This window comes from Oreochromis aureus, linkage group 11, assembly GCF_013358895.1.
Source record: "Oreochromis aureus strain Israel breed Guangdong linkage group 11, ZZ_aureus, whole genome shotgun sequence".
Lineage (NCBI taxonomy): Eukaryota > Metazoa > Chordata > Actinopteri > Cichliformes > Cichlidae > Oreochromis > Oreochromis aureus.
In genome coordinates this window covers 5,581,868-5,609,818 of record NC_052952.1, presented here as the reverse complement: position 1 = coordinate 5,609,818, position 27,951 = coordinate 5,581,868, and the positions used below count along the sequence as shown (strand labels likewise).

Genomic DNA, 27,951 nt, shown 5'->3' with positions numbered 1-27,951 from the left:
GATCATAATAGGTCCACTTTGTGTATTTACAGTAGTTTTATTAACTTAAAAACTGGGAAACCGTAAACATTTCATATATAGTTGTTTTTTTTAATTTTTTTGATATGCATTTACACGCATATAGTAAAGCAAATTACCAAACAAATATACAAATACCTTATGCAATTCTGCACAAATTACAAATTATATCTGGCACTAGTGTTCAACTTAGGAGTGAGAAATTGGAATTTGGGTGAAGAATGAGAAACCGAACTAAAGGGGAAGAACAAAACTGTTTTTCTGTAATGCAGGGAAGGAGTGCAGCATGAAGCCGAATCCACCGAACCAAAGTGTTCATTCAGTAACAGACCTGGGTCAGGATACCATTCAATGGTTGAGGTTCACCTGAGCTGACTCGGTGGCCCCCAGTAAAGCAGACCACGGAGCGGTAAACACAGGCTTAAGCAAACACTGAAATAAAGAAGAACTTAACTTCAAGTCTGCTCAGCAGCACCGATTGGCAACACAAACAGGAACTCACAGGACAAATCAATAAGGAAGGTAACCATTAACAAACCTCTGCATCCCCATTAACCTTTGTGCATTGCAAAATATCAATGTCATAAGAAATACAGGTAACAGTGCAGGTGCCTCGGGCCGTTGTACTGCCCTGGTTATTTGCGTAGCATTTGTGAAGCATATACAAAAACAGCAGTCTGTGTGTCTGTATAATTTCGGATCGTATCATTCATCCCTGTGGTTTCAAAAGGATGCACAATACTGCATCTTCAGCTGACAAGTCAAAGGTTTAAGATTTAACAAGAGCCTGAGTGCTGTCTTTGGTAGGCAATTGAAAAGTCTTCATTTACCATATCTACCATAGGATGTTGTGTATGTGAATGAGCATCCTTCCTACACAGTCAGACATTATGCAATAAGTTGTTGTGGTGGTTGTTGTTTGGAATCTAGAAGACACGGTGGAGATAAACGGAACACAAACAGCTTCTTGAAGGCACCATGAGTTAACAAAGAAAGATATCAAAGCTCTCTCTTACTCAGTGAGGCGAAACCATCAGCCTGAATAAATCACTGTACAATTTCACAGAATTGACCAACCCATTGGTTAATGTTATTATAATGACTTTAAGCATTATCTCAACATCTACGGCCTTCCAGAGACCTTTTGTCAAATCAAAAAATAGCCCCCACCCACACCCTCAACATATATCATTACAAACTTTCCACAGAGCAAGTTGAGGCCCAGGCTTCCTGAGTCACCTTAGTGCTAGAACATGCACTCAATTAGGCTACAGGTCTCAAATCGTTTCTTAGCGAGCTGCTAAAGAGCCATCAAGCACCATCTCCCACAATGGGACAATAGCTGTGCGTGCATCCATTTAAAAACAATCTCAGTTGTTTTTAAGTCAGTTTTAGAGCTAAAATGATTCAGGACATTGAGCCCAGGCCTTTTCATTTCAAACACAGATCCATGACAAAAAACAACCAGTCTAATAATAAATACAGATGAGAACTCTCAGGTTCCCTCTGTTAACTAATACGTGTTGGGGAAAATAAAATAAGTTGTATTGCCTTGTCCTTGCTTGGTTAACTTCTCTTATGGTGTTGCATCCAGACAGTAGGGCCAAAATCAAATACTAGCAAACCTGGCACAGTGGTTTTATTTTAGTCTACACAGATAAATCTGACACACCCGAGTCAGTGGGTTGCCTTCTGTTACAGGTGGCCGGTGAGTGACAAAAATGTGTCAGCAGCAGCACAGGGAGAAACATCAGCATTTATAACCTTAAAATATCTCATGTGGCTGCACTGCAGAAGCCTTTTTTAATACTTCACTCAGTGGCTGCTTTTCAACCGAGGACGTCCAATCCAAAAGTAACATGTCCCCTTTACAAGGGAATAACAGAAAATGCAGGTTGAACCTTAAGCTAGGATTGTTATGTTAGTGGAGGAAAAGGATGTTAAAACAATGTGTGTGCAGCACTTATGGTATTGAGATTTTAAATATCAGTCTGTATACAGGAGTTCTTGGGCTGATGCTGCGTCTGGGCTGGCTGTTGTGGTTGATGATGCTGGGTGTTGTTGTTGGTTTCCTTCAACATCTCTCCGGTGTTGCTGTGAGAGTCAGGCTCAGTGGGGCACACCAGGCTGAGATTCTCCTCTGCTATGAAGCAGAGAGGGGGGAGCTCTGTGCCGTGACCCAGGGAGGACGTGGTGGAGGTGGGGGAGTTGGGGGTGGCCACAGCACTCTGTCCCTGGGAGGAGGATGAAGAAGTGGGGCAGGTCTCCAGGCGGTCGTTCTCCACTTCAGGCAGGGGGCTGACTGTGGCAAAGCGCGTGTGGTAGTCACCACCGCTGGAGCCGTGGCTACATGAGGTCTTCATGCTCTCCAGGTCGGAGCAGCTGAACTCAGAGAAGTGGCTGGAGTGGGAGTCGGCCACTGATGGCAGGCTGCCGCTCAGCGAAGGAGAGTCGAACTCTGAGGAGTTGGTGCTGCGCTGCTCCAGCAGCTGAGCATCCATGTCCTCCCGTGTCTCATTGATCTTTGTGCCTCCTCCCCCTTTCTTCCGCAGCTTGCCTTTGCTCTTCTTGCCCCCCGAGCTGGAGGAGGAGGAGCAGGAGGCCTCTTTGGCCCACTTAGTGGAGGTTCCTTTGCCCTCTGCAGAGGTGCAGCCGTTAGAGGGACAGGTCCAGCCGCAGCGACCAACGTGGCTGCCGTCATCAATGCTGCTGCTGCCACTGTGATGGCGTAGTTTGCCAGGTTTGGATTCAATGTCAACCTGCACCTCCATACTGTTCCCATCTCTGGAAGAAGAGAGGACACAGGAAACATGAGAGAGTGATGTTGCATGTAGTTTGTGTTTAGCACATTTAAGCATCAGAGAGCTGTTATTCATAACACATAATGACTATAGATCCTAGATGACCATTTTATCTTTGAATAGCACTAGCCTAATTTTTTACCAACTAGTAGAATAGGCTAGAAATTAGGCTAGGTTCAAAACATGATAAGCAATAATACTAAATAAACAATAATACAGGTGTACAATAATACAGGTATTATTCACTAATCCACTGCATCTGTTTCATACTATGAAGCTACACAGAACTGGATTAAACATGCTAATGAACAGAAGACCATGCTTTCTCTAAAGACTTATTCAAACCTATGATGCTCACCTGTCAAGAGGCATGTAGGCATTAAGAATGGATCCAGCCATTGCTTTGGTGCTAGCATTGTCGCTGACTGTTCCCAGGCTCACTGTGCCAGACTCGCCACTAAGACTGCAGCGCTCCTTCTGCACATCAGCCTGCACCTCCAGCCTGACAACAGAGAGAGAGAAAATAAGACAGTGACAATGCAGGAGAGCACATTGAAGTCACAACCACATTTAAATATTGCAGCACACATTTACCTGTTCAGATAATTGACCATGGCGCTGCCAGACAGGCTGCCGGTGATGCTGGCTCCAGCCAGGGCCATGGTGGAGGCAGTCTCACTCAGGTTATCCCTAATGGCCCCCAGACGGTCCATGTGGCTGCCGCTTGCACTCAGGCTGCCTGTCAACCCACCTACACTCCCTTCACCTATACTGGGGTTGTTTCTGGTGTCTGCGACTGATGTAGTATCTACACAGAACATGAAACAAAACAAAACAATATATCATCGTGGAATTTAAAAACAAAACAAAACATATCAAACATATCAGTTTGTTCATCCGTCTGTTCTTTGCTTATCTTGTTGACAGGTTTTCACTGAAGATTCTCTTCAGTCTTAGCTTATGTATTATAAGTGCAGTGCCAAGTATGAGGATGTGGCTCTGTATCTGGGTGAAGGGGCAGTCAGGCACATTTGTATGGCTCTCTTTAACTTAAACCATCACAAGTTAGTGTCCAACCCTAACCCTTACCTAAAACTAGCATTTTAATCCTCAAACACACCTTTGAAGTGTGAAAAGAGGAAAAATGTAAAATGAAAGTATACTGCCAAGTACACTTTTCAAAGCAACTGTAGGCCTGGAAAAGTGAAGAGGCAGAGGAAGAACAGTTTACTGTGGAAGGAAAGAGTACTTGCCATGAGTGAAGCAAGCAAAAGATCCTATTTACAAATAGTGTCGATTGGCATAACACGCCCTCTTGGTTTTGGGTGGTGGGGTAGTTCAGATCGGGACTAGAAATCGAACCTTACCAGCGGCAGCTGCCCCGCTCCCAACGTTCATGTCATTCTCATCATCAAACTCTATGCGAACTCCCTTCCCGTTCCCAGCGGAGACACCACACCCACCACTACGGCACAGAGAGATGGGTACCACGCCGTACACATATGCAAGCATGATAGGAACTCCAATGCCTAAGAGGTGAAAGAGTCGAGAGACATAGAGACACCAGGGTCAAATAAGGTCAGAGCACAAAAAACCCCCCAAAAACATAACAGACCATCCCTCTTTGATCTTTCCCATGTTTACAAAATAGCTAATGAGAAATGATGAGTGAAAATAAACTTTTGTATAATCTGAACTTGAACATTAAACAGAAGAAATTCCTAATTCCAACAAAGTCAAAAACAGGCACAGCATGTCATTAAAGATCTCCAGAGAGATGAGAACTAGAGAGTTAGGAGGGTGAAGGTTAGAGCACAGACTGACCGACAGTGACTGCAGCCACTACTGGAGACACGATGACAGACAGAGTCACCCCACCAGCGATCACCAGGTTCCTCTTGTGGTTGGAAATATCTTTGCCTTCATAGCGGTTATGGATCTGAGAAAGAAAAGTGGCACAAATGTGAGAGACATTTAGAGGAGTGTGAACGTATGAGCTGAGTCCTCAAAGGCACCACTGAAAAAGTATGATTAACAGTGTTGTTGTGGAGCAGATTTCTACAATAAAAATAAAAATGCTTATTGTTTGCCTCTTACCTTTTGGTTGCTCCTCAGAAATTATTTTAGAGGCACTGGTCATGTAAAGCAATACTGCGACAACTTTACTGAGCTACTGTTGCATGAGACAGAACTGTCTGCCTATCTGTCTTTTGGTGTAAATTTTTACTACCATCAACTTCCTCTTTAAAAAACCACAAATGAGACAACTCTTTGATGAATGCCGTTTCTTTAGGTTGGCTGACATTTTCTTTGTTGCATTCTTTTCTTTTGCACTGCCCGCATCTCATAGCAGAAACAATACAAATGTTGTAGTTCTAGTGGCAAAAAGCCCCTATATAACACCTGGGAGAATGGTTCAAAGATATCTATATTGACTTTGGAGCTTGTGCAGTGTAAGTGATTCATGTTCAGATGTTTCGTGTGTGTTGTGATCACTTCTGAATGTGCTCTGGATGTTTGCAGAGAAGAAAAGTCAGTTGGCTCAAGATTCTTGTTGGCAGGCTTTCGTGGGGAATTTTGGAGACCAACTGGTTTCATTTTATTGTAATGTGAAGTTCTTATTCTAAACAGATCCTGACTTGTGAGTAACACAAAACAAGTGCACATATACACAGACACACAGGTTAGTAACACATGACTGTTGCTGGCTCAGATCAACTCCAGAGTCTGGGAAAATGAGATGACTGAGCGTACATTGGCCGGTCAGTAGAACTAGCTGGTTACTGATTGTTGCAGTGATTGTTTCTGGCTACTTGCCATGTTTACTTTGATTGCTGACAGCAGTGACATGAATAAAGTTATGCAACAAGCATGTGGACATTCTGAAAGGATTAACGGGTACATGCAACACTAAGAATGAATTATGACTTTATAATACTAATAATCTACATAGAGACACTAATAATAATAACCAATAATGACCCAATAATAAACGAAATCCGTGTAGTAAAAACTATGAGCAGGAAAATTGAAATATATTCCAAACTACTGTGTAGGTATGTGTGCGCAAGGCCTTACCTTCCTTCCCACATATACAGGAATACCAATAATCATGGCAGGGATAGCTATGCCTGCAATGAGTGCAATGCCAACAGGGGCACCCACGAGTGTTCCCAGTTGCCAAAGAATCTTCTTCTTTCTGCTCCACGGCTTCTTTCCCCAGAAAGTACAGCCTGATGGACTGAGAGAGGTAAAGACGAGCAGAAACAGTGAGAAACGTTCACAGGAAGAACAAGCACTGGATAGCCTTCTAATCTCAGGTACCAATCTGGAAACAAAAGTTAACCAGCAAATAAACAGTGGAACAACTACTAGCTATGTGCTGTAGTTATAAGGTGTCACATGACCAACAGGTTTTCATCACAGCAGGATCTTTTTTTTAAAAAAAAAATTGCTAAATTCTTAAAATACTTGTAGCAAAACCGTTGGTCCAACAGCATGTACTTTATGTCTATTAGTATATACTGTATATGTATGTGTTAAGATGCTTACCTCAGGTAGTGCAAGTCTGAGATCTCTTTCATGCAGAGCCAACAGAACTCGCAGCCACAGACAGCGCACGTCATGTGGTTACAGCTGCCATCATTCATCTTGATGATGTAAGCAGCACAGCGTGGACACGGCTTGATGTCATCAGCTAGAAGTAACAACAGAGTAATATTTACAACAGTGAAATGTGGGTTAGGGAATGCTCATTGAGGACTGATGATCAGCGTTGTCTTCTTTTGTTTTGTTTTTTTCCTTCTCCTAGTAAGCATGTTGTGTAAAATCGTTAAGTCAGCCTACCTGCAGCTCCACTCTCTTGACTGTAGTTGAGGGAGGATGAGCGCACCGTTCTGAGGCGGAGGCTCTGGGCTCTTTGCTGGCGCGCTGCGTCACAGGTCTGGTTGGGATGCCACAGCTGCTTACAATGGTAACAGAACTCTGTACCGCAGCCCTCCCTCCCACAGGTGAGCTTCGGACAGCTGGCACACCCAAAGGCAATAACTGCATACCTGCCAGGGGACGCACAAAAAAAGTCATAAGGCAAAACACTACACCACGGTGCCCGCAAAGAATCTGAATTTAAGTCATATGCAAAGTCTATACATGCCAAATGTTGAAGCTTCTGGTTCTAGAAGGATTTTACTATGAAGGAAAACAACTGCATCATACAGAAGCAGCAAAATGTTTCTAACCAGAATTTTAGACAAAAATTAAAGTGATGAAAATGAAGATGCTGAAAATTAAGCTGACATTTGAGAAAAGGTCATGTAGAACGGTGTTCATTTTTTTTAACTTGAACTCTGCAGCAGGAAGTCCTATGATGGCTTTAAAAAAAAAAAAAAAATTATGTTCCTGTATCTACTCCATCATCTCACAAGTACATTTTTCTGAGAGGAATTATACTTTAGCCATCTTCAATAACTCTCTTGAATATCTGTGACTGTTTGGTTGCCTTACAACAGTTTTTGCCACTCCCAAAGAAAGCCAAGATTGTAATAAAAATATTTTAACCATTTTTCTTAAATTGATATTTCATTTACTCATACAGTTTTAAACAGCCAGATATAAAACAGAAAAACACTTCTATTGACTAACTGAAGTAGTTACCTCCAGGGCTAAAAACAAGAAACTAGGTGCCAAAAAACTGCAGTTTATCCAATAAAAACTTAAGTCTAGGTCAAAAAGTGAATCAACGCCCATAACTTGAAATGTCCCACTACAGGCGGCTGGATACGATGTCTCACCTCCGCTAACTACACCTTATGCTGTTTGTGTTTCTTGCAATAATATGGCCTGCTGTGAGGTACAGACCACCCAAGAAGCTGCTAGTAAAGAAAGGCAGGAAAAAACAAACAAACAAACAAAAAAACGCCAACATTATGAGATAAATTTAGGAAAAGTCTAATAGGTCCCCTTTTGGCTGGATGGAGTATCTTATGTAGCTCAGGCAGTGTTACTGTATAAAATCTGGGCCAGAATTTATAGCTGTTGTCTGCCTTATCTGGTTTCTTTACTAACTTTTTCTCCAACAATGCATGTCAGACACAGTAACAGCGGAAGTGAAATAATGCATGTTTTAACACAACAGTCTTGAGCCCTTGCAAAGAGACAACAGTAAAAACTAAGAACGTAAAAAGCTTAAAGATGACAGCTGCAAAATACCAGCTAGCCAATTTCTTGGGGAAACCCAAGAGTGTGTGACATGGTTATATCCGAGCGTAGCAGAAGTCTCCCAGACCCTCTGGGACTGACCCAAGGATCAAGTTTCAATCACAGAGCCACAGAGAGCCTGGGAGACTTCCTCTACTGGGGATCGGTGTACTCTGTTGAGAACTGTGTTTACAATGCAGACGGTGAGGAATCACAGCAACATGCAGGTCTCATTTAAAATGATATGCACTTAGCACTATTCAGCCTAAGTACTGTAGAGATAGCAGAGCAAATGGCCTCAAACTCACTGTAATGCAACTATTCTCACCAATCTTGAGACTGCTAAATCAGCCACAGGAACAACATGAAAAGTTGCATTCACTTAAACATTATCAAAATCAATGGATCTGTTAAGCTTTCTACATCACCACTTCTTCTGAAAATGCAGAAGCAGTGTCCATAACCTCTAACCTGCAGGAGGGAAAAAGGCCAGACCATAGAAAAGCAGCAGGAAAAGGGGAACATGAAAATGGATGGAAACTGGAGATTCCTCTGAACCAAAATGAGGGGGAAAATATCTAAGCCTCATAAATATCTAAGCCTACAAGAATGACACATTTCTTTTCTACATGGAGAAAAAATGAATAAGTGGCTAATGACAATAAAACAGCCAAATTCAAAGACCTTTTGTGATCACACACTACACCACAGAGGTAATAGCCAAGCAACCAGATGGCCACTATAAGCTGTAAAGTCATCTGCATAAAGGTTGCAGCTTCAACTGATAAATGTCATTCTGATTTGATTTATAATTTCCCTCCCATTGGTCTTCTGTTCTGAAAGGAAAGAAAGAATAAACTTTGTTCTACAGACTGAAAGGAACATTAGCTGAAGACACAGCTGATGACAGTAAAACACCAACAATAGCAAATAAGTCACACACTAATGTAAAACGGATACCTATATGGCAAATGCTATACGATATTACATGTCCAGCTGTACATATTTCTAAGCAGGAAAATTACTCCAAGATTAAAGCCTATTTGCATCTTGTGCTACCTTATCTGAGGTGAATGGAAAAAACAATTAAAAAAAAGAACAAAAACAAAAACAAACGCGTCATGCCACCTTTAACTCTTACATTGAAACTGGTATTATGGCCAAGTTTACAAAACAGGACATCCAAAGGGAGAAAACACACATACCAAGCTTTGAAGGTTACTTGGGATTCAGAACAAAGTACAAACAGTACTTTAAGAAAGTCTGAAGGGATGAATTCTTTTTCTTTTCTTTTTTTTCAGACCTCAAACAATTCCTGGAAGAAAAGGAAATGGCTGAGAGAGAGCAAGAGTCTTTCACCATGATACAGAGAAACCTGCTTATGGAAAATGATTTTCCTAAATAGGTGAGTAGTTAAAACAACTTGTGTTGCGTTGCTTCTTAATATACAAAAAGGGGAAAAATGAACTGTATTTCAAAATTCCACGTCACATGTTTGGAGTTGGAAATTAACATTTCAGCCATTTTTCCATAAATGTCAAATATGAACTGTCTGCAGTTAAGAAATTGTAGATAGATGTCCACTCAGAACCATATTAATGAGCTGTTGATTTGATCTGTCAGTGAGTGAGAGTCACTGACCCTGCAGGGCCTCTACAAAGTGACAACACAGTGAGGAGGGGGGGGGGGGAAGCAGGCCAATGAGCCGTCACTCAGGAAGAGAGGATTAAACAGGGAAAACAGTCCAGCACCACTGGATTACTGGAGAAGGGACAAGGAGCGAGTCACAGAGATAGAGCTGAAGTAAATGTGTTCAGACAGAAAGACGGGGTTAATAATGACTGACCAGAGTAAATCAAAATGAACGGAGTATTAAATACAAAATGAGTCAAGTCAATGATCAGTTTCCACCATAACATCTTAATTAACAGAATATCCTCTTGATGAAAATGATTTACTGCCAGAGAGGACCACAGTAGTGCAGCATTCAGCATACCGTTTTATTAAAATCTCTCCATTTATGAAATAGTATTTATTTCCTGTAAGTTATTTTTATTTAATTCCTTCATTGCCAGATATATGTATTCAAATAATCAAAAAATTCAATGCTCCTGTACACTTGAAAAGGACTGATTAAGATTATGCTGACACAATCCTATACAAAATCTGACTTACCTTTTTTGGCCCAATTTTTAAATTTTCTTGGACACCTTTAATTTAGGTGTTTTTTTTATATTAATCTAGAGTTTCCCAATCACTCTTTACCCTTGTCTGTGAATCTGGATTTATAACATTAAAAAAAATCTTGCTATGTTACACTCTCCTTCACCTACATTTTCCTCACTTCTAGTAGTAGTAGCAATCCACTCTGTGAGATAATATGACATAAGAATTTCTAAACAAGAAAATAAGGGCTCCAAAAAGTATAGCATCTCTTCCTCCAAGGCCCAAGTGTTTTGTTTTAATTTTTTATTATCTTTTATTTGTTTTTGTTTTTTTTATCTATTCCCATATGAATATACTGATGGAGGTCAGGATTCCTGATCGTGCTTCAGTAAGAAAACTTTGTTATGTTTGTGGTGTGATGCACATGTAATAGTTATGTTGCAAACTGTTTGGATGTGCTTGGAAAAACAAAGACTATTTTATTGCACTGACATCTTGCTTTGCCAGGTAACTGCAGTGCTCAGCACACCTGACCCTAAGGACAAAAATTCAAACGGTGTCTGACTCTAGCTTGTTGGTCTGGTCAACCACTGGTGTACTTGAGTCTAACAGGCTCCCCTCAATACTGACCTCATTCATAGAGTCCTCTACAAACCCTAGCATTAGAGCTAATAGGTGGATTTTTCCATTTCTCTTCAGCTAGCCGAATAACGATTAACCACTCACTGCTTAAGCAACAGCGTGAAAACGGACAGTATATCACCTGCTTTTTAACACGACAAAAGTGATCCCCTTGTACTGCTTTTTTAGTTTTAGCTTCCTTGTTTTCTACCGAGTTACCAGTTCTGTACTGACACAATGGCGCTAGACGTGGTCTAAAAACTTTAAATGCTTTTTTCATAAATCCAGCTTCACAGACAGTGTTAAATCTATGACAGTGTAAATTAGCCTTAGTATATGTGGTGTTTCACGTGCACTTTAAGCAGTATCCACACAGGAAGTGACTTGATGACCAGAGACCACAGAAAGTGAACGACATTCTGTGACTTCAAGCAACTATGCTTGAGGCGGGACCCAAAATAAGCTTTCTCAATCTCAAGGTGAGCAACTTGGGTGACATGAAAAAAGAATGACAAACAGCAGATTGACAAATGACCTGTTAGCAAATACACCAAAAGGTTAAAACAAAAGGTCAGTCATGTTTGCCGAGCAAATGACTTGCAGTGTGGATGAAGCTTTAGACACTATGAAAAAAAGTTAATATTCCAACTATTCCAATATTTATTTATTTGATGATTATTCAGTTCTTAATTTTTGGATTGGATTTGGATACCTTTTTTGATTTTTTAAAAAGTAGAACTATTTACCATTTAGGTTTGACAGCATCATGTTTAACTTCACCCACACAGACACACACACCCTCCCCCCCATGAGCAAGCAGTGAACTGAGATGCAGCCATTTTTAAAAGCGGAAACTGCACAACTAGCTTGTTGATAAATTTAAGTAATGTCCAATTAGAAACAAGTCTCACACTCAGCAGCTGACTTGGGAACACACAAACACACACACACACTTGACATTTTTTTGTCTTCATTGAGGGTGGTAACAAACTTTGAATTTCCGTGGTCCACTAAATCCCAAGTATTTTAATTAACTACTTACCCACAGTCTGGTGCAGGACACCAGCGGCAGTCTGGGTCAGCCACCAGCCACCTCCTCAGCATGAATTCCTCATATTTCTCCATCAGTGCGTGGTCTCCCAGGATCATACGGATGTCGTGTGGGTTGAAGCGCTCTGAACACTCAGGGCAGCTAATGTTGACACGGGACTCTGAGATTTCAATACGTAGGTACTGGCGCAGGCAATCAATGCAGGAGCGGTGGTGACAGGTCATGATGTCAGGGAAACTCTCCCTGGAGTGACGCAGAAGGCACAGCGGGCACTCCAGTAGCTCTGCCCCAACCCCACCCCCTACCTTGGAGGATGAGGAGGTAGAGGAACAAGGCCCCGAGGCAGATGAGGTGGAGGCAGCAGCAGCAGACGAGGCAGCTCCGGTCCCAGCCACAGCGAAGAAGGCAGAGTTCTTATCATTACACATCTCAGAGTGGATACTCTCAATACTGGCAATGCCATCCACCCCTCCTAGCCCTCCGGGTCCAGAATGTTGCAGGTCTCGGGACCGTTGGCGCCCTGATTTAGACTCTCGTCCTCGCCGCCTAAAAAGCGAGGCTAGGGAGAGACGCCTCTTTTTGGGGGCCTTCTTCACGGAGGGCAGAGAGATGGAGGAAGCAGTGGACTGCAGGTCCCGATCAGAACCCATTACCCCACCACTTCCGCGCCCCAGCTGCTGGTGCTTTTGCAAGCTCATCTCTCCGGCGGGAGGGGAGGGATGCGCCAGTGGGGAGCCAGGGTTGGGTAGCCTGTCTCTCACATGGGCAGAAAGGTCTGGGATTTGGATGGGGCTTGGAGAGGGTGTAAGGTGGTGGACGGGGGAGGGAGAGGGGGAGGGGGATGGCGGGCCACGGTGGGGCGGTAGGGCTCCAGAGGGCCCTTCTGTGTTTAAGACATGATGGCTTCTCCTGATCAACCTCGTGGTCACATCTAATAGCCGGATTTTGGCGGAGGGGTAGGGCCAACTGGTGTGAAACCGATGCAACAGAACCTAGAGAAAGCAAAAACAACACAGTATACTATAGGTTAGAATGGATAAAGAGTCAAAGGATAAACAGTCTTGCTGGATGTTTAGTTCAAATTCTAAGAATTGAAAATATTTTTAATACCATTTAACTTCCTCTAAAATCTGCTCTTTTGAGCTGTAGTATTCCTGTACAGCTGCTACCTGTAGACATTTTGCTTAGTCAGTATAACAGCTGCTAAAGTGTAGTTTTTCATAGCATACTCTAAGCAATATGTTACTCTCATAATTGTTGAAATACAAAGGGTCACTTTAGCCAACACAAAGATGGTTCTCTCATTATAAAAAGTAATGACTCATGTGACCTCTGAGTGCGTTTATGCTTCTAGTCATTTAGCTGGCTTCTGACCTAATCTAATAGATGTTTTGTCGACTTAAAGGACCCATTATGGTCACTACAGTAGTCATGTCACTCACAGTGACAACAGTGATCACCATAACCATTTATACGAGGGCATGGGTATCTGAAAGCAGTATTGTCCAAAACAGCAGGTGTTACCACTCAGCCAAACCTCCACATCAGGAGTAAAAGCAGCACAGACATCTCAAGTTTTTCAGTTTTCTTCAGAAAGTCCACTTATTTAAAACTTTGTATCTAGGAATCATTGAGTTTTTCACTGATGTAGCATTGAAATGGGGGCAAAAAAACTGACACAATCACAAAGTCATATTTCCAAATTAGCTGCAGCAGCCAGAGCGTGGCTTGGCCAGTGGCTGTGACATCACTTTTGGCGCATAGTGCAGTTTACGATGGCGAGAATGGCAAGTATAATAGGCCTTAAGAATTTGGTATGTTTAGAAGGTGTGAGCGAAACAGCCAAAAGAGAGGGTGACAGAGAGACATTATGCAAAGAGATGCTAAGGCAAAAGAAGCTGCAACCAAAATGAGCTTTTTGGGAGTTGGGATTAGGTTTTGATATAACGTGCACTTGCTTGACGTTGCCTCGATAAATGTACAAAAGAATAAAAGAAAGAAGCTGTATGGTTTCTAGTTGTTGAATAACAGATGTAAGTGAAAGCATGTTTCCTCATTTGTAATGCTACACACAGCTGTAATCAACTGTAATTATGCAAGCAGTTTCCTTTTTCAACAGCCAACAATATAAGCCCTCTGTTTAACTGTTCAAAAGAGGGTCGCCATTAAACTGTGCATTCGTACAGCTTGTGGAGAAATAAATGTCCTGATTTATAATTAACATCTTAAATTGCTAGAAAAAAAAGTGTCTATTTTGAGAGATTTATCCAGAGAGAAGCTAGAAAAATGTTCAAGGAGAGAAAATGCATGTCATATGTTTTGAGTAGTAGGGCCAAACTTCATCAAAACTGTAAGATAAGCGAGAAAAGGGCAACCATTATAAATTGCATAGGTGCAGTTTTTTTACCCGATAGTTTTGTATCGCAGTTTAAAACAGCAGAACACCAGTTATCCATACTGACTCTGCGTGTGTTATGCCATGTGTTTCTGGGAGTGTTGATGACAAAGATAGAGAAAGGATGTCTGTTATTTTCAGAGAGTTTTGCTACGGAGCTACAAATTGCTTGCTGTGTGTCGATCCCTGAATGTGTATTTGTTTATCTGTGTCTTTGGTTACACCTTGGCGATGAACTATGCAGAGGAATGGAAACACATGCAGAGTATTGCCAGGGGATATACACACACCCCTAAAACTACCCACAGACAGTAGTTGTGTAGAAAGAATTTAAACAGTAGAGAGGCCTGCTAAGTATGTTTTCTCACCCATTGTATCCATGTGCATACTTCATAAGAGCTGAAACTATAGTACACAAATCTCTACCACCATCACTACACCCCAACATCAAAAGCAGCACTCAGTACTATGCACAACAGCTGCACAGCTGCAACCAAACCACTGGCACTACCAGCACCAACATCTTGCTCCACTCAAACATAAGCCGTTCATTCTCCCCACAATTTCATCCTTTTTATCTCCTCCCCGTTCCACAAGTCTGACTCCTCTAGCTGTGAGTTAGGACAGAAAACAGGAAATCTAGATGTGGCAGGCAGGACTGGCTGTGTATTTTTTTGTAAGAGGAAGTGTAGGGCAGTGACACATCAGTTAGAAATAAATGGGACTGGATGAAAATTTGTTTCATTTCTCTCAACTTGGTAAGACACACATATATATGTTATGCTAAGTATATTGCTTCACTACATGCTGGAGACTAAGTAAAACTTTGCGGTGTTTCAACTAATGTATAAAAAGCCCAGTAGCCAATGAGGTAAAAGATGACCTCACACCAGAATTTATTTAAAGACAAAAGGCATAACTGTAAATTAGCCTACTGTTCCTGTTTTTACACCTGAAAATCTTAAAGAGTTTAGAAAGTTATTAAAGAACCAGACAAATGTTAGGAATTAGAACCATTTTACCTCTTTAGCCGATATCCAAACATTTCTGTCTATTAATAAAAGGTAGGCTAAACCATTTAGTTCTTTTAAATATGGTTTCAATTTATTTACAAAGTTAAATCATATTTGCTGTCACATATGTGCACATAACATTCTTTTCACACTGGGGCACAGATCAACTTCACCATGTCTCCTACCTGTGCACAGAATATCAAGATTTGCTATTCTCTCACACATATGGAATTAGCATTATAGCAACACAGTTCTACTATAGCAGCTCTTAGCTTAAACATCAGCTGGCTGCAACCCTGCTTTCTACAACTGTAAGACCAGTGAAAGACTGTTAAAACAGTTACATACGCAGTGACTCTAAAATATGTTGCAAACAACAAACTCCCATACTACTACTGCTACATGTAGGTGCACTGTATTGTGAGCAGATATAAAAGCAGAAAGAAATGAGGGTACAGTCAGTGTGAAGTGCACTGGATGACAGAGGCTAATAACTTTCATTCATCCATGAAAAGGAAAATGTAGGGCAGGTGCTTTATCCTGACCTTGGTGTCTGTCACAAAGCTACCACCGCATCTAAATCAGCCAAGGAGTGAATTACTGGGCTTAATCGCTGCTGAGCAGATAGCTGTGTGTGCATGTGTGTGATGAGAGGACTGATGCTGTAGCTAGACTTGCCCAGCAGTCTCATCTCAAGACCCTGGGTAAGACACTCACAAAAATCAAACGCCTATGTCAGCTTCTTGGCTGCAAACTGTGGTCAGCAGTTAAAGCGTTTCTCTGTGTGTCAGTTTAAATACATTAACACAGTCCACACTACCAATGAATCTCATCTCCCAAAAAGAGAGCCGTTTTGTTTTTTAATTTATGTTGCAAACTAAATTTATGTGCACTTTCATTTCAGCGTATTTTTAGACTGAGGGTTTTTTACATTTATTTATTAACAAGCTGGCTTCTCTCCACCCCAGAGAAACAAACAAAGTAAAAATAAAGCAAAAGCCTATTTAATATAATTTCATCCATGAATTTCAGATAATATCAGAAAAAATAGCTCCGATTATTTTCCACCATTTCCTCTCTCACATGGTCCATCTTGAATGTATCTGCAATGCTGAAAATACTCTGTGTGGTTTAGGTGAGGGACCTCCTGATAGAGCATGGAGGACGAAGCACATATGACACCCACTCACCAGCAGTGAACACAGAGAATACTGGCTGTGCTGTTCACACATCAGTGGAATTCAGCATCACACCAACTTCTGCAGCGAGCCTGCTCAGTAATGACTTAGACCATTTGCATTCTCATAGGCTCAGAACAGACATCTATTCTCTATCAGTTCAAGCTCACCAACTTCTCAATTTGCTGTTATTTGTCCTCTGTTCTCAGATTGTTGTTGATGTATGTTTGGTTGTTGGTCTTTAATCTCTATTTTATGTTTCATTACTTTCTGTGTGTGTGAGAGTGTGTGTGTGTTCCATCCATACAATGAAACACACCCATGTGTGGGATGTTTTTCTGCGAAATCTAGGAGAGATGGAGGAAAGAACTGATGCAGAAAAATATGGAGCAATCCTTAGTCCAGGCCATTTCTATTATAGATATGTATGGGAATCAAAAACTTGTAGAGAACCAGTTCCCAGTAGTTCAGTTCCTTGGAATTGTTAGTCTGCTTGCCAATCCGCTTATTGATTTCACTTGCACTACAATCATCTGATTTCAGTTTGTGTGCTGGAGGAAAATAGTGGCGCAGTCTACAGTGTGGACTTGGACAATACTTTTATTTATATTAAGGATGGGATGGTTGAGATATGTGCAATGGTAAAGTGCAAAATGCATTCAGGACAGAAACAACTGCGTTATGCTCCTAACAGAACTTGGGCTCTTTGCAAGGCTCCACACAGACAGCATGCTAACACTAAGCTAGTTAAGTACCCAGAGTGATTTTTAAACCTAAGTGTATGATGAACTCAGCCCTGCAGCCAGACCCTGAACACAAGAAACAAAAAGCAGGGAGACTCCCACCTTGTTTGTTGACAGCAGTTCAAATTGGGAAAATCTAACTTTGCTACACAAGGAGATTCCTTCCAATTGGATCACTTCCTCCCACCTCACTACACAACTTAATTCTGATTGGATCTAGTCTATCCAGAACATTTTCATCTTGGGTTTTCTTTTTTTTTTTGACGAAAGTGTCAGTACATTTCATTATAGGTTTTTGACTTTGTGCATTATTTTTTATGTAGTTATCTTGTTTTCGCAGGTAATTGATAAAAACTACTAGGCAAAAAAATTAAAACTGATTCTTACATCTTCACAAGCTCACTGCATGCCTTTTGTCAATTTTCCTCAGTTCTCAGTTTTCCACACAGGTTCTGCAGCCTTGAACCTTTCTTGGACTTAAGTAAAACAGATTTATAAACTATATTTAAACACATTGGGGATAAAGGTTATTCACCCTGATGTAAAACCAAATTGCATACTTGCATTTATGTACTGTGATTAGGGCTGCCACGATTAGCGAGAAAAAAGGTATGGAAAGAGAATTTAAACACACGGATTTAGTCTTAGTAGTATTTAAGAGTGTAATAACGGACTGAAACAGAAGATGGCAGCACTGCATGTACAAGGATGCCAGCTGCCGTTAAACCCGAAGAAGAAGCTCATCACAAATGCATTTTATGTGATCTACAAATAAAAACCTAACTTGCAAACAAATATATCTTCCACAAACAAATGCTAAACAAAGTGGACACCTGAGCCTTTACATGTCCTGAATCTGGACATAGCCAGCAAGGGAAGCTCTGACTGTAAAACCAAGACATTGCATACTTGCATTTATGTACTGTGATCACAAGATAAGCACACTCAGACATATGTGCTGCTTTAGCCTCCTTTAGGACTCCTATCAGGAACAAAATCTACAAAACTATTATTAAGATTATTAAAACTAGAAGCTCATCAAGAAAGTGTTGAAGTTACAGCGCAAAGGGCCATTTTCACCATAGACCTTTGTAGAACCAATTTTGTTTTTTCAGCAACAACAAGAGTTGCTCCCTGTTGGTACTTCTGCACTGGTTCTACTTTAAAGACTCAGAAGCATTCAGACAACATTCACAAAGACAAATTATCTTGTTCACACTAACATAGTGAACGAACCGAGCTGGTTTCTGCTTATAACATTAGTTGTTACAATCATTATCATTTAGTTTGTTAAAATTTAACTTTATTGTTACACCTGTTAGCAACAAAACACAATACAAAGGCAATGTGAGTTAACTAGAAAAATCTTTTAGGTAATGTATTGTCGACATCCCTTATTAGGAGCATGAAAGGATGTAAATTGTGAATAACGGACACTTTGGACGAAGGCACAAGTGCAAAAAAAAGTGGCAGCACATAGAAAGATGAGGGCTGGTGGATGTACCACAGATTTCTCTGGTGACTGAGTTTATTTGGCATTCCAGAGTGAGAGAGAGAGAGAGACAAAGGGAGAGAGAGACCAGATCCAGTATTGACCTCAACTGACCTGTTGCAGCCTGGGAGAGTACGCCTCACACTAAATACATGCTGAGAACCATGGGTACAATAAACTCAACAACAGCACAGATTTCCTGTGGCAGTGATTCATGTTTTCCCATATACTTAAAATCTCTTACATGTATGTGCACAAATATCCTGATACAGTCACCCAAAAGGCATTAACAAGAATCTATTACATATCTAGGCATTGTTTAATGTACCTAAAAAGTTCACTAAAAAGTGTGTTAAAGTTCCTTTCATGCTTGAGAGATTTAACCATCTCCAGACATATGACTTTGATGACAGTTCCATGTAATCATCATTATTTCACAGACATAGTGTCTCATCGTGTACCATATGATTTAAGAATTTCCAAATTGTTTGCACATACTTCAATGACTAAACTCCACATATTTAAGATTTATAAGACGGGTGCGGCATTTGCTTATATTTGTAACCTCTAACCTATGCCATAAAAGAATGACATTGAATTCTTGATATGAAAAGAACAAACATCACAAGATACATACACAACTAAACAATGACAAAATATTTGAAAGTTCCCAATGTGTTTTCTTTTTCCTCCTGCGATGTTGACATTCTGGTTAAACATAAGCTCAGTCAGAATGAGTGAAAGGAAAATTAAGAAGGGCAAACCTCTTCATGTTCAAGCATTGAGGCCATGGAGGTTAAAGCACCTTCTTTTGATGCAACACAAAGGACAGGGCAACCCTGTGTGCACTAGGGCTGCCACAAACGATTATTTTGATAGTCGACTAGTCACTGATTATTTTTGCGATTAGTCGACTAATCAGATCATGCATCCACTGGACATACAACGTACAGCTTATTGCACCAGCATGCATCTGCTCTTATATAACTATCATTAGCTTACAGCTTTAAGTGTTTAACGTATACTAACTAAAAAATAAAGACAAGATGATAGTTTATTAAATTTTAATGAAATCTGCAGATTGTTTCAGTGAAGTTGAATAAACTCAGCCGTCTGCTCCTTGCTATCTAAAATATAACAGGTCACCGGAGTATATTCTCGAGCATCTCACACTTCTAATCAGTTGTCTGCTTGACGTTTATTCAGCTGTGTCATGAACTGAGCAGATATTTGAGGTTTAAAAAACTATATCTTTAATCTCAGACAAACAGATTTACTACTACTTAGGAACAAATAAAATACTGAAAAAAGCCAAACAATAACATTTTTAAGTTATCCAAGTGACTTATATATGTCATGTTTAACCTGAGTAGCGAAAAGCGTCGGCTTTGGGTTTGAAAAGCGATTTGCCGGGATTCCGGTGTTCTCACAGGCTCTAGCGAGGGCTTTGAACCCCGACTAGCTATCGAGCTGGTGGGTAACAGCCAGGGACGTCTGAAACCGAAAACATCGGGGCGCTTTTGAAAATATGTGGTGTCTTCATGAACTGAGCAGATATTTGAGGTTTACACAGCTACATTCTCCCATCCCTGAAAAATATGTTAAACGTTTACTTTTTGTGACACAGAAAGAATAATAAGAGTAATATTAAAACTAACTAGCATAAAGCCGCCATTGTTGGAAAGGATGAGCAGGCAACAACGCTATGAATTCTGGGACACAGCTTTTCTTCTTTCGGGTTTAACGACACAGCTGGCATCCTTGTACATGCAGTGCTGCCATCTTCTGTTTCAGTCCGTTATTACACTCATTAAATCCTACTACTTATTCCCTGCATCTTAAGGATTTTGGGATCTTACGAGGAAAGCTTTGGAAGAGAGGACAGATGGTTTGAAAGACTATCAAATTGTCTGTGGCGACCATCTTTGATTTTGACCAAGTCTGCCATCTATAATCGAGTTTCCTGACTAGTCGATCCTAATCTGACCTGGCAGCCATGATAGTGTGCACTGCAGAAGAATGCTAATCATTCCACATCTGGGATTCTCCACTGGGTTAAATCTGGGACTTCGGCCCGTTGAAGTTAACTAGTGAAATGGTTTTTTTTTATATAACTGACAAGCAGGGTGTGAAGGACTAATATGAGAGGGCAAGGAAAACCACACACAAAAAGTATGTGGACTCACTGATTGGCACACGGTATACTGAGAATTGTAGATAAACAAAGAGACAGAAATATACATACGAGACAAGTGAAGACAGAAGATTTAAAGATGAATGGATGAAAAGGTATATTGACAGATAGCTATGTCAACTAGCAGTGATGACAGGAAAGAAACGGACATCACACAGCTGAGCCAGTGTAGTCAGTCAGTCTCACTGCAGCTGCATTCCTGGCCTGCCGGTCTCGTGTGTAATGTTGCCTCTATGCACATTCCTGGGCTTCTATGGGGTTGGGGACAGTCAATGCAGAACTAAGAGTTCCACTGCATCATGAACAGACACCGAGCAACATCCTGGCAGACAAGCTGAGCCACTATTGAGTGATGTGGGATGAAAGTCAAATAGAGTTCCACCTTTTACACCACAGTGTGGAGCAAGCTGAAGTCTGGAGGTGTGTGTATTGAGCTGGTAGATTTAACTGTACTAATGTGAACAGAGAAGACATTTAAAACATGCCAGCATGATTATTTGACTATCTTCCTATGTAGCAGAAAATTATATGCAAGATTGTATGTAATATACGCCTCCTAAAAAGACAAAGGAAAAAGAAGACTTTTGAGGTGTACAACATCAAAAACTCAATGGATTGTGTTCAGATTGTGACTAAGCAATACAAAGAATTAAAACAGTGCAAAGAACAATCACAACAGCAGTGTGAACAGAGAAGGCATTGTTTAATGTACAAAGAGAGGCTAGCAGGCAGACAGGGAGAAGAAAGGGAAAAGTTTCCAACCCCAACAAAGCCAGTACAGTCTCCAGCTGCCTGCCTATTCCCCCCACCCCCAGCCCCCAAACCTCTCAGACGTCCCTCAAAAGGAGGGGAGCAGGATGAGGTAAGCATCCTGGCATTTCTGCTCAGCTGAGAGAGCTAACAGCTCAGGAAGAGGGTGTGAAATGGAGAGAAATGAATGAGTAAATTGCAAGTATGCAGCACAAAAGAATCCAAAATTACAGTGGAAGTAGGGAAATAGTTCTATTATACTGTGCAGGGTGAAAATAATCCTTTAAAATCTATGCCAGAGAGGTGCAAGAAAAACCTCTGATATCAGCGACTCCTTTAAAACCATGTAAATCTGTCTTTCACAGCAGTGCAAGAGGTGGCCTACATGTTAATTGTGACTGCACTGCATGCATGTTTAGATCAAAAAGGAATATGAGGAGCATCTAAATATGAGTCGGACTTCAATAACCTCCTTCACTACATTTTCATTTATCATGAATAGCAATCAGCCACTCATAGTTATCAAACACAAATGTCTACATCAGGCCTGCTGAGTAATAGATTACTCAATATGTTAAAGTAATGTGCCGGAGGAACGAGTAGAAGCACTACTCAAAATATAGATATTGCAGTATTTACTGTCCCCCAAAATTATCAGTTTCCGTAGCTCTTTGCCATAACAAAGGATTATGGGTATGTAACCATTGCACTCATGCTTACATGCACTCCAAAACATTGACGTGTCACTGCCTGATAGCAACGATGCTAGGTGTAGGCAGAAAGCTAACTGTCTGAACAGGAAAGAGAAAGAAAATGGAGTTCATTACAAAGAGAAGGAAGGTATTTTTTTTTTTAAATTAAAGATCAAACTAAAGAAGCAAATAAGATTAGTCCACAACATAGCATGTTTCACTCTTTTTTTTTGACGCTGCCATATGGTGACAGAAAAGTGCTACAACAGGAGGATAGTGGTTTGCAAGTGTTGTGAAGAATCTACCAATTCCCTACACACAACCATGCAGGGCACTTTAAGAAGATGGTGTAGTAGAGAATCCCTGCATTTTGTGCATGATGAGGTGTAGCATGTGACTGGACAGTATTTTATGGGATTAACAAGAACCGATTATGACTGCCATGTTCACCAAGTGGTTACCAGTATTTCATGTTATGTTATTATTGCAGTTAATGTCCATCTATAAGGCCTGTTATTGGAAAGTGAAACACATTTTAAAATACCGGCTGTTATGAATGAATCTGCTGCTGGTTGTTCAAGTATTAATGTTGTTCAAGTATTAAAGAAAAAGAAAGAAAAAACAAGAAAGAAAAGAAAGAAAGAAAGAAAGAAAGAAAGAAAGAAAGAAAGAAAGAAAGAAAGAAAGAAAGAAAGAAAGAAAGAAAGAAAGAAAGAAAGAAAGAAAGAAAGAAAGAAGGTTATATTTAAGTCCTAAACAGTCCTGCAATACAGAGCGAAGCAATGTTCCAAAAACAAATGTTATTCTCAACCATATAGTGCCTAAAATTGCAATGGTATATTTCTTCAAATCGACCATTCAATGTTTTTTTTTTTTTCTACTTCGAATACAAAAAAATCTGAATAATTTAAGTGTTTTATTTTAACCATTTTCTATCCATTGCATACAGAGGTTTTTCACAAACGACTATAATCCCACAGTCTGTCTCTTGAATTCTTACATCAAGCAAGAATTCAAGAGACAAAATAAAACAATTTAAATTAAAAAGTTGCTCTTTTGTACTTATATAAAAAATGTAAAAGCAGTGACTATAAAAACGACTGACCAAGAACAGTCACAGGTATCACAGCAGGTTTATTTAACCTTATTTTCTTTGGTGTGTGGGGAGACGTTGACATGCGGAGTTTAAAACAGTCTTCATTTTGCAGAGGATGACTTTTCAGCTGGTGGAATAAATTCTTGGCAATAGTTTTACAGCATGTTTTGTAAATTACCGCATTTTATTCGACACCCTCCTTGTGAAATCCAAATGACAGCAAGTCTCATTTCCTTGCTCGTCTGAAACTCCGGCCGTCGCCATTTTTTTCCCCTATCTGGTAGTAAATAAACATGCATGCTCAATGCATTGGGCCAGGTAGAAAATTTTCCAGTTGGAAGGAGGAAATTAATGGCACATCACGGTGTGTGGGAGAAAACAAAACTCACAGTAAATTAAACACATTCGGCTTAATATTTCCATGGCAATTTAATCTCGATGATTACGATAAAGCCATTTTAACCATCGCAAATGGAAAAACTCCAGATACATCGAGTATATTCAATATATCGCCCAAGACTACTTCAAAGCATTAAAAAAAATGTATGCAGGATCAGATCAGTTGCACAGATATAGGTCGTAATAGAAGCCCTCTAATGCACTGACCAAACCAGACCATCACCTAACCTTGCAGCTGTGTTTACCATTGAGCGGGGGTGGGGGGGTTGTGGGGGTCACGGGGTCCTGACATACACACACAGAAAATAAAGGTCCAGATCATCATGCTGGGCTAATGACCTTTCTTTGGAAGAACACACAGGTCTAGGCAACATGCCGCCAAGTTCATGGTGGCCTCTAACACCCAAACACTGATGACTCCAGGGAGCAGACTCTAGTGCTCATTAAACACAATAAAAGTATTAACCTCAAAATGATCTCATCTGGAGGACCAGTAGAAAGCTTTACCAATGAGCGGCAAAGCAAAGACAATAATTTTCTATGTATATTATGAAATTATATTAAATTTTTTTAACTATATAAATAATTTGTGATTCTCTAAATGCACCACTCAAATGTCTGATTAAAAATTAACGTAACAAAAACAGAAGATAGGAGAGGCAGAAATATATATTTATATTTCTTTATATATGAAATATAACATAAAATGATGTAACTAAAGGAGTAAACAAGCATAAATCAATGAATGAAAATCAATGATGAAAAACAAGATGCTTGATCTCTGCAAATTATATCAAAGAAGCATCCCACATAAGATGGATAATGCAAAACGTGGGCTAAATGATTAACATAACACACACAAACCAGAAGCACAAGGGCATCCAATTTAAAGGACCTAGTTCTTGATACAAGCTCTACTTTTCACAGTTTGATTATCTTTGGAGTCATTTATCTGGCAGGTATGCCAACAATATGATACCAACAGTAGGCGGCAGTGGGCAGTGAAGCTGTCATAAAACAAAAATGATTCGCCTCTCAACAGAGCAACTTCCACTATCAATAATGTGATCAGTGCTATCCTAGACCAAGAAATACTTGTGAAATTTGAAGATGTACTTTTTTTGGAACACTTTGAAACATCTCTTACAATTTTTTTTTTGTTTTAATTTAGAGATATTATCAAACTCTCAAGGTGTACATGTTCAACTTTATCTCTAATTCTTCTGATTTGACTATTGTGTTTCCCCATAGTTTGTTTGCTTTGTGGCGACAGCTGTAATGCTATGAGTGGGTGAGGTCCTAGGATCTGAACTGTCATCAACTTCAAGTTGCAGATTTTTCAGTTTGACTTTGAGAATTCTTGGTTTAACATCTTTCCATCTTCAAGTTTAGACAGTTTAGCCAATTGGCAGAAAGATTTTATTACACTTAAATTTACACAGTAAAAAGTTTTGTAATTACCACTTCACCTGTTTTTTCCCCTCAAACACAGAGCTGAACTGATGAAATGGGGAACAGAAGAGTAAAGAAAAAATGACCTTTTTTTCATTTTGTACTAAATCAATGAAGCTGTTCCAAACGTGCATATATTTCAAAGCACACATAGATGTCATAACACATAACAAAATAATGCTGTGGAGTGAAATATGTTTTGGATGGCTCCTAGGTGTTTCTCTCAATAATCCCTCATAATTTTTGTATAGTGTCACCAGTCCAAATCAGCAGTGACTGAGTATGTGCAATGTATTAAGCAAATGATGTTAACTATCAAAACAGATAACAGTTGGGGGAAGTGGGACATTAAATTTTTAGTACATACAATGAATACATTTACTACAACATCATAGCTCACAGTGGCATATTAAATAAACTGGAATAGCAAATTAAGAAATGCTTAGGACTAGGGAAAGCAAATGAGCAAAAAAGGTTTTTATTTTACTTGTATAGGTGAGAGCCCAACATACCAACTTATAAGATTTAGTTTGATGCTACCAAGGTCTACCTAGCGACAGTTATTTTCTCTTTCTGCTACTACTACTGAAAAGTGCTTTAATCGCTTACTAATTCACAGCCTCCGTAAAGTAGTATGTTTAGCTGTCAGTGCCTAAGAGCTGATTGTTGTACATGTACACTGCACCATTTCATATTTATGTTTACCTGGAGTTACTAAAAACGAACGAACTTCTGAAAAGACTCGAATACTAAAAGCAATACAAAATCTAAAGCCTTATACAATCGTTGAGAACCATTAAGCACCTAAAAATTTATCTCTGACACAGATCTGTGGTTTACATTTTAGTAAACTCTCTCTGTGACGGGCAAAACCTGAGAAAACTCTGAAACCACGATTTTTATCTTCGTACTTGACGTTGGTTAAAGGAAGTCCAGCGCCTTTAATGGGCTAAACAGAAAGTATTGCAATCGTATAGTTCTTGGTAGCTATTTTGAGTAAACAAAAAACAAAAACGCAGTGATAATACCACGAGTCGGTGTAACGTACTAAACTTCTCAATGACATCAGATTCACAGCTCGGTTAGCTGCATTATACACTGTGTTTAAGGACAGTTTACGTTATTCTTACAATTATCACCATGTCTTACACGTGTCCGAACGTAAAGCAGGGCACGTGATGTTAACAAAACAAAGCTAAGCGCCACAAGAAATTTTCCATAGCTTGTCTAGCTGACGGTTACCAGAAAGCAAGTCAGCTAACTAAGTACCAAACACAGCGAGCAGCAGCAATTGGCTACCAGTTAGCCAGGTTAGCTAGAAACGATGAGAACGTACCGTCTGTTGCTAGTGACACTTGTTCCGGAGACAGCAGGAAAGAAGAAACGCTCTCTTTTTCAGAAAACGTTTCAGTTCTTTAATCCCTGGTCTCACTGCAGAGCCGTCAGTTACTTGCCAACTTATTTTTCCTCTGTCTTCGGTCCCACCTATCCTTTCCGTTTCGAACGACAACAGCTCTTACAGAGCTCGCTCTGTTGTTCACAGTTCTCGTTCTGGCTCGGAAATTCAAATCATATCGCGAGATTTTGAGGAAAGCGGGTCCACAGGACCACAGCAATGACTTAAAAAAAAAATCTTGTATACAGTTATTGGACAAGTGAACATGACTGCATAGGACTAATTGGTTTCTATAACCATGGCTTACTTACTTAATGTTTAACATGGAAATTGGCTACTACTACTCTTAAATTATAATTATTAGCAGTAGTAGTAGTAGTACTATTATTATTATTATTATTATTATTATTATTATTATTATTATTGTACCAGACAGGCCTGAAACATCCAACCATCAAGTAGGATAACTAAGAACGAATAAATACATATATGTATGTGTGCATTTAAAACCCTGTTTTTAGTTTCTTACAGCACATGAAAAATCTTGCAGACAGGTCAGCTGTAAACAGACAAACCTAATCCATGCAAGAGAGGATTACACTGTACACCATAGGTGTACACACAAGAGGAAGTGACAAGTGAGTGGATAAAAGTTTTACACTTCTGATTATTAAATTAACTTTCACCCTCAACGCCATATTAAAACAAACCAAAAAGGAAAAAAATGTCTGTATTTGAAGCTAGGATTCCTTATAGACAAGCCTAATTAATGGGGCAGTTTGCCAAAAAGTCTGAATAAGACTGAAAATCATGTGGCAGCTGGAATCTAGGGTAAGCTGAAGGCTTTTAAATCAATAGATGCAGGTCAGTGTAAGCACAAAGTCCCTGTTCATGCTGTACATTGTATAGCTGCCTACACAGGACTAATCAGGCTACACAAGAACTTCATCCATATACCCCAAAAGAAAAACACAACCACAGTTAACACAAAGATCCCTCTGAGAACTGAAGGCACATAGAGCACCGATGGTGATTTACATGCATCTCTCAGTGAGGATGAAAGGTATTTAATGAAAATCCTTCCTCTGTGAACCATAAAATGATATGAACACACACCATAAGCAGCAAAGCTGGATAATCCTATGAAATCCCAGTGTAACATTGTTTTGGGTCACCCATATACTGGATTGGGTTTTGAAATATGTCCCACAGCTTAAAGCAAGGACTGAATCAGACAAGTGTGAGGGGAGATGCTGAAAGAACCTGGAGCATCTATAAAGCCAGAAGCTGGGGTTATC

The 27,951-nt window shown here is 40.1% G+C and overlaps 1 protein-coding gene across 1 annotated transcript; it reads right to left on the bottom strand.

Moving 5' to 3' along the window:
* Positions 1-21: 21 nt before the first annotated feature.
* LOC116328662 (E3 ubiquitin-protein ligase RNF19A-like) lies at positions 22-26,803 on the bottom strand. Its single transcript, XM_031750497.2, has 10 exons — positions 26,594-26,803; positions 11,845-12,845; positions 6,666-6,874; positions 6,372-6,516; positions 5,898-6,060; positions 4,644-4,758; positions 4,187-4,348; positions 3,414-3,627; positions 3,178-3,321; positions 22-2,802 (listed from the first exon to the last, which is right to left on the bottom strand). Exons 2-10 carry the CDS (start codon positions 12,549-12,551, stop codon positions 1,998-2,000), a joined length of 2,664 nt encoding a protein of 887 aa, XP_031606357.1. The 5' UTR covers positions 12,552-12,845; positions 26,594-26,803; the 3' UTR covers positions 22-1,997.
* Between the last annotated feature and the right edge of the window lie 1,148 nt (positions 26,804-27,951).

Excerpts from the sequence above, each read along its gene's own strand:
- LOC116328662 (XM_031750497.2), bottom strand. The coding sequence starts at position 12,551 with ATGAGCTTGCAAAAGCACCAGCAGCTGGGGCGCGGAAGTGGTGGGGTA. Across the intron at positions 3,628-4,186 it reads GAGCGGGGCAGCTGCCGCTG|ATACTACATCAGTCGCAGAC; the intron begins GTAAGGTTCGAT and ends TGTTCTGTGTAG. Across the intron at positions 3,322-3,413 it reads ATGGTCAATTATCTGAACAG|GCTGGAGGTGCAGGCTGATG; the intron begins GTAAATGTGTGC and ends CTCTGTTGTCAG.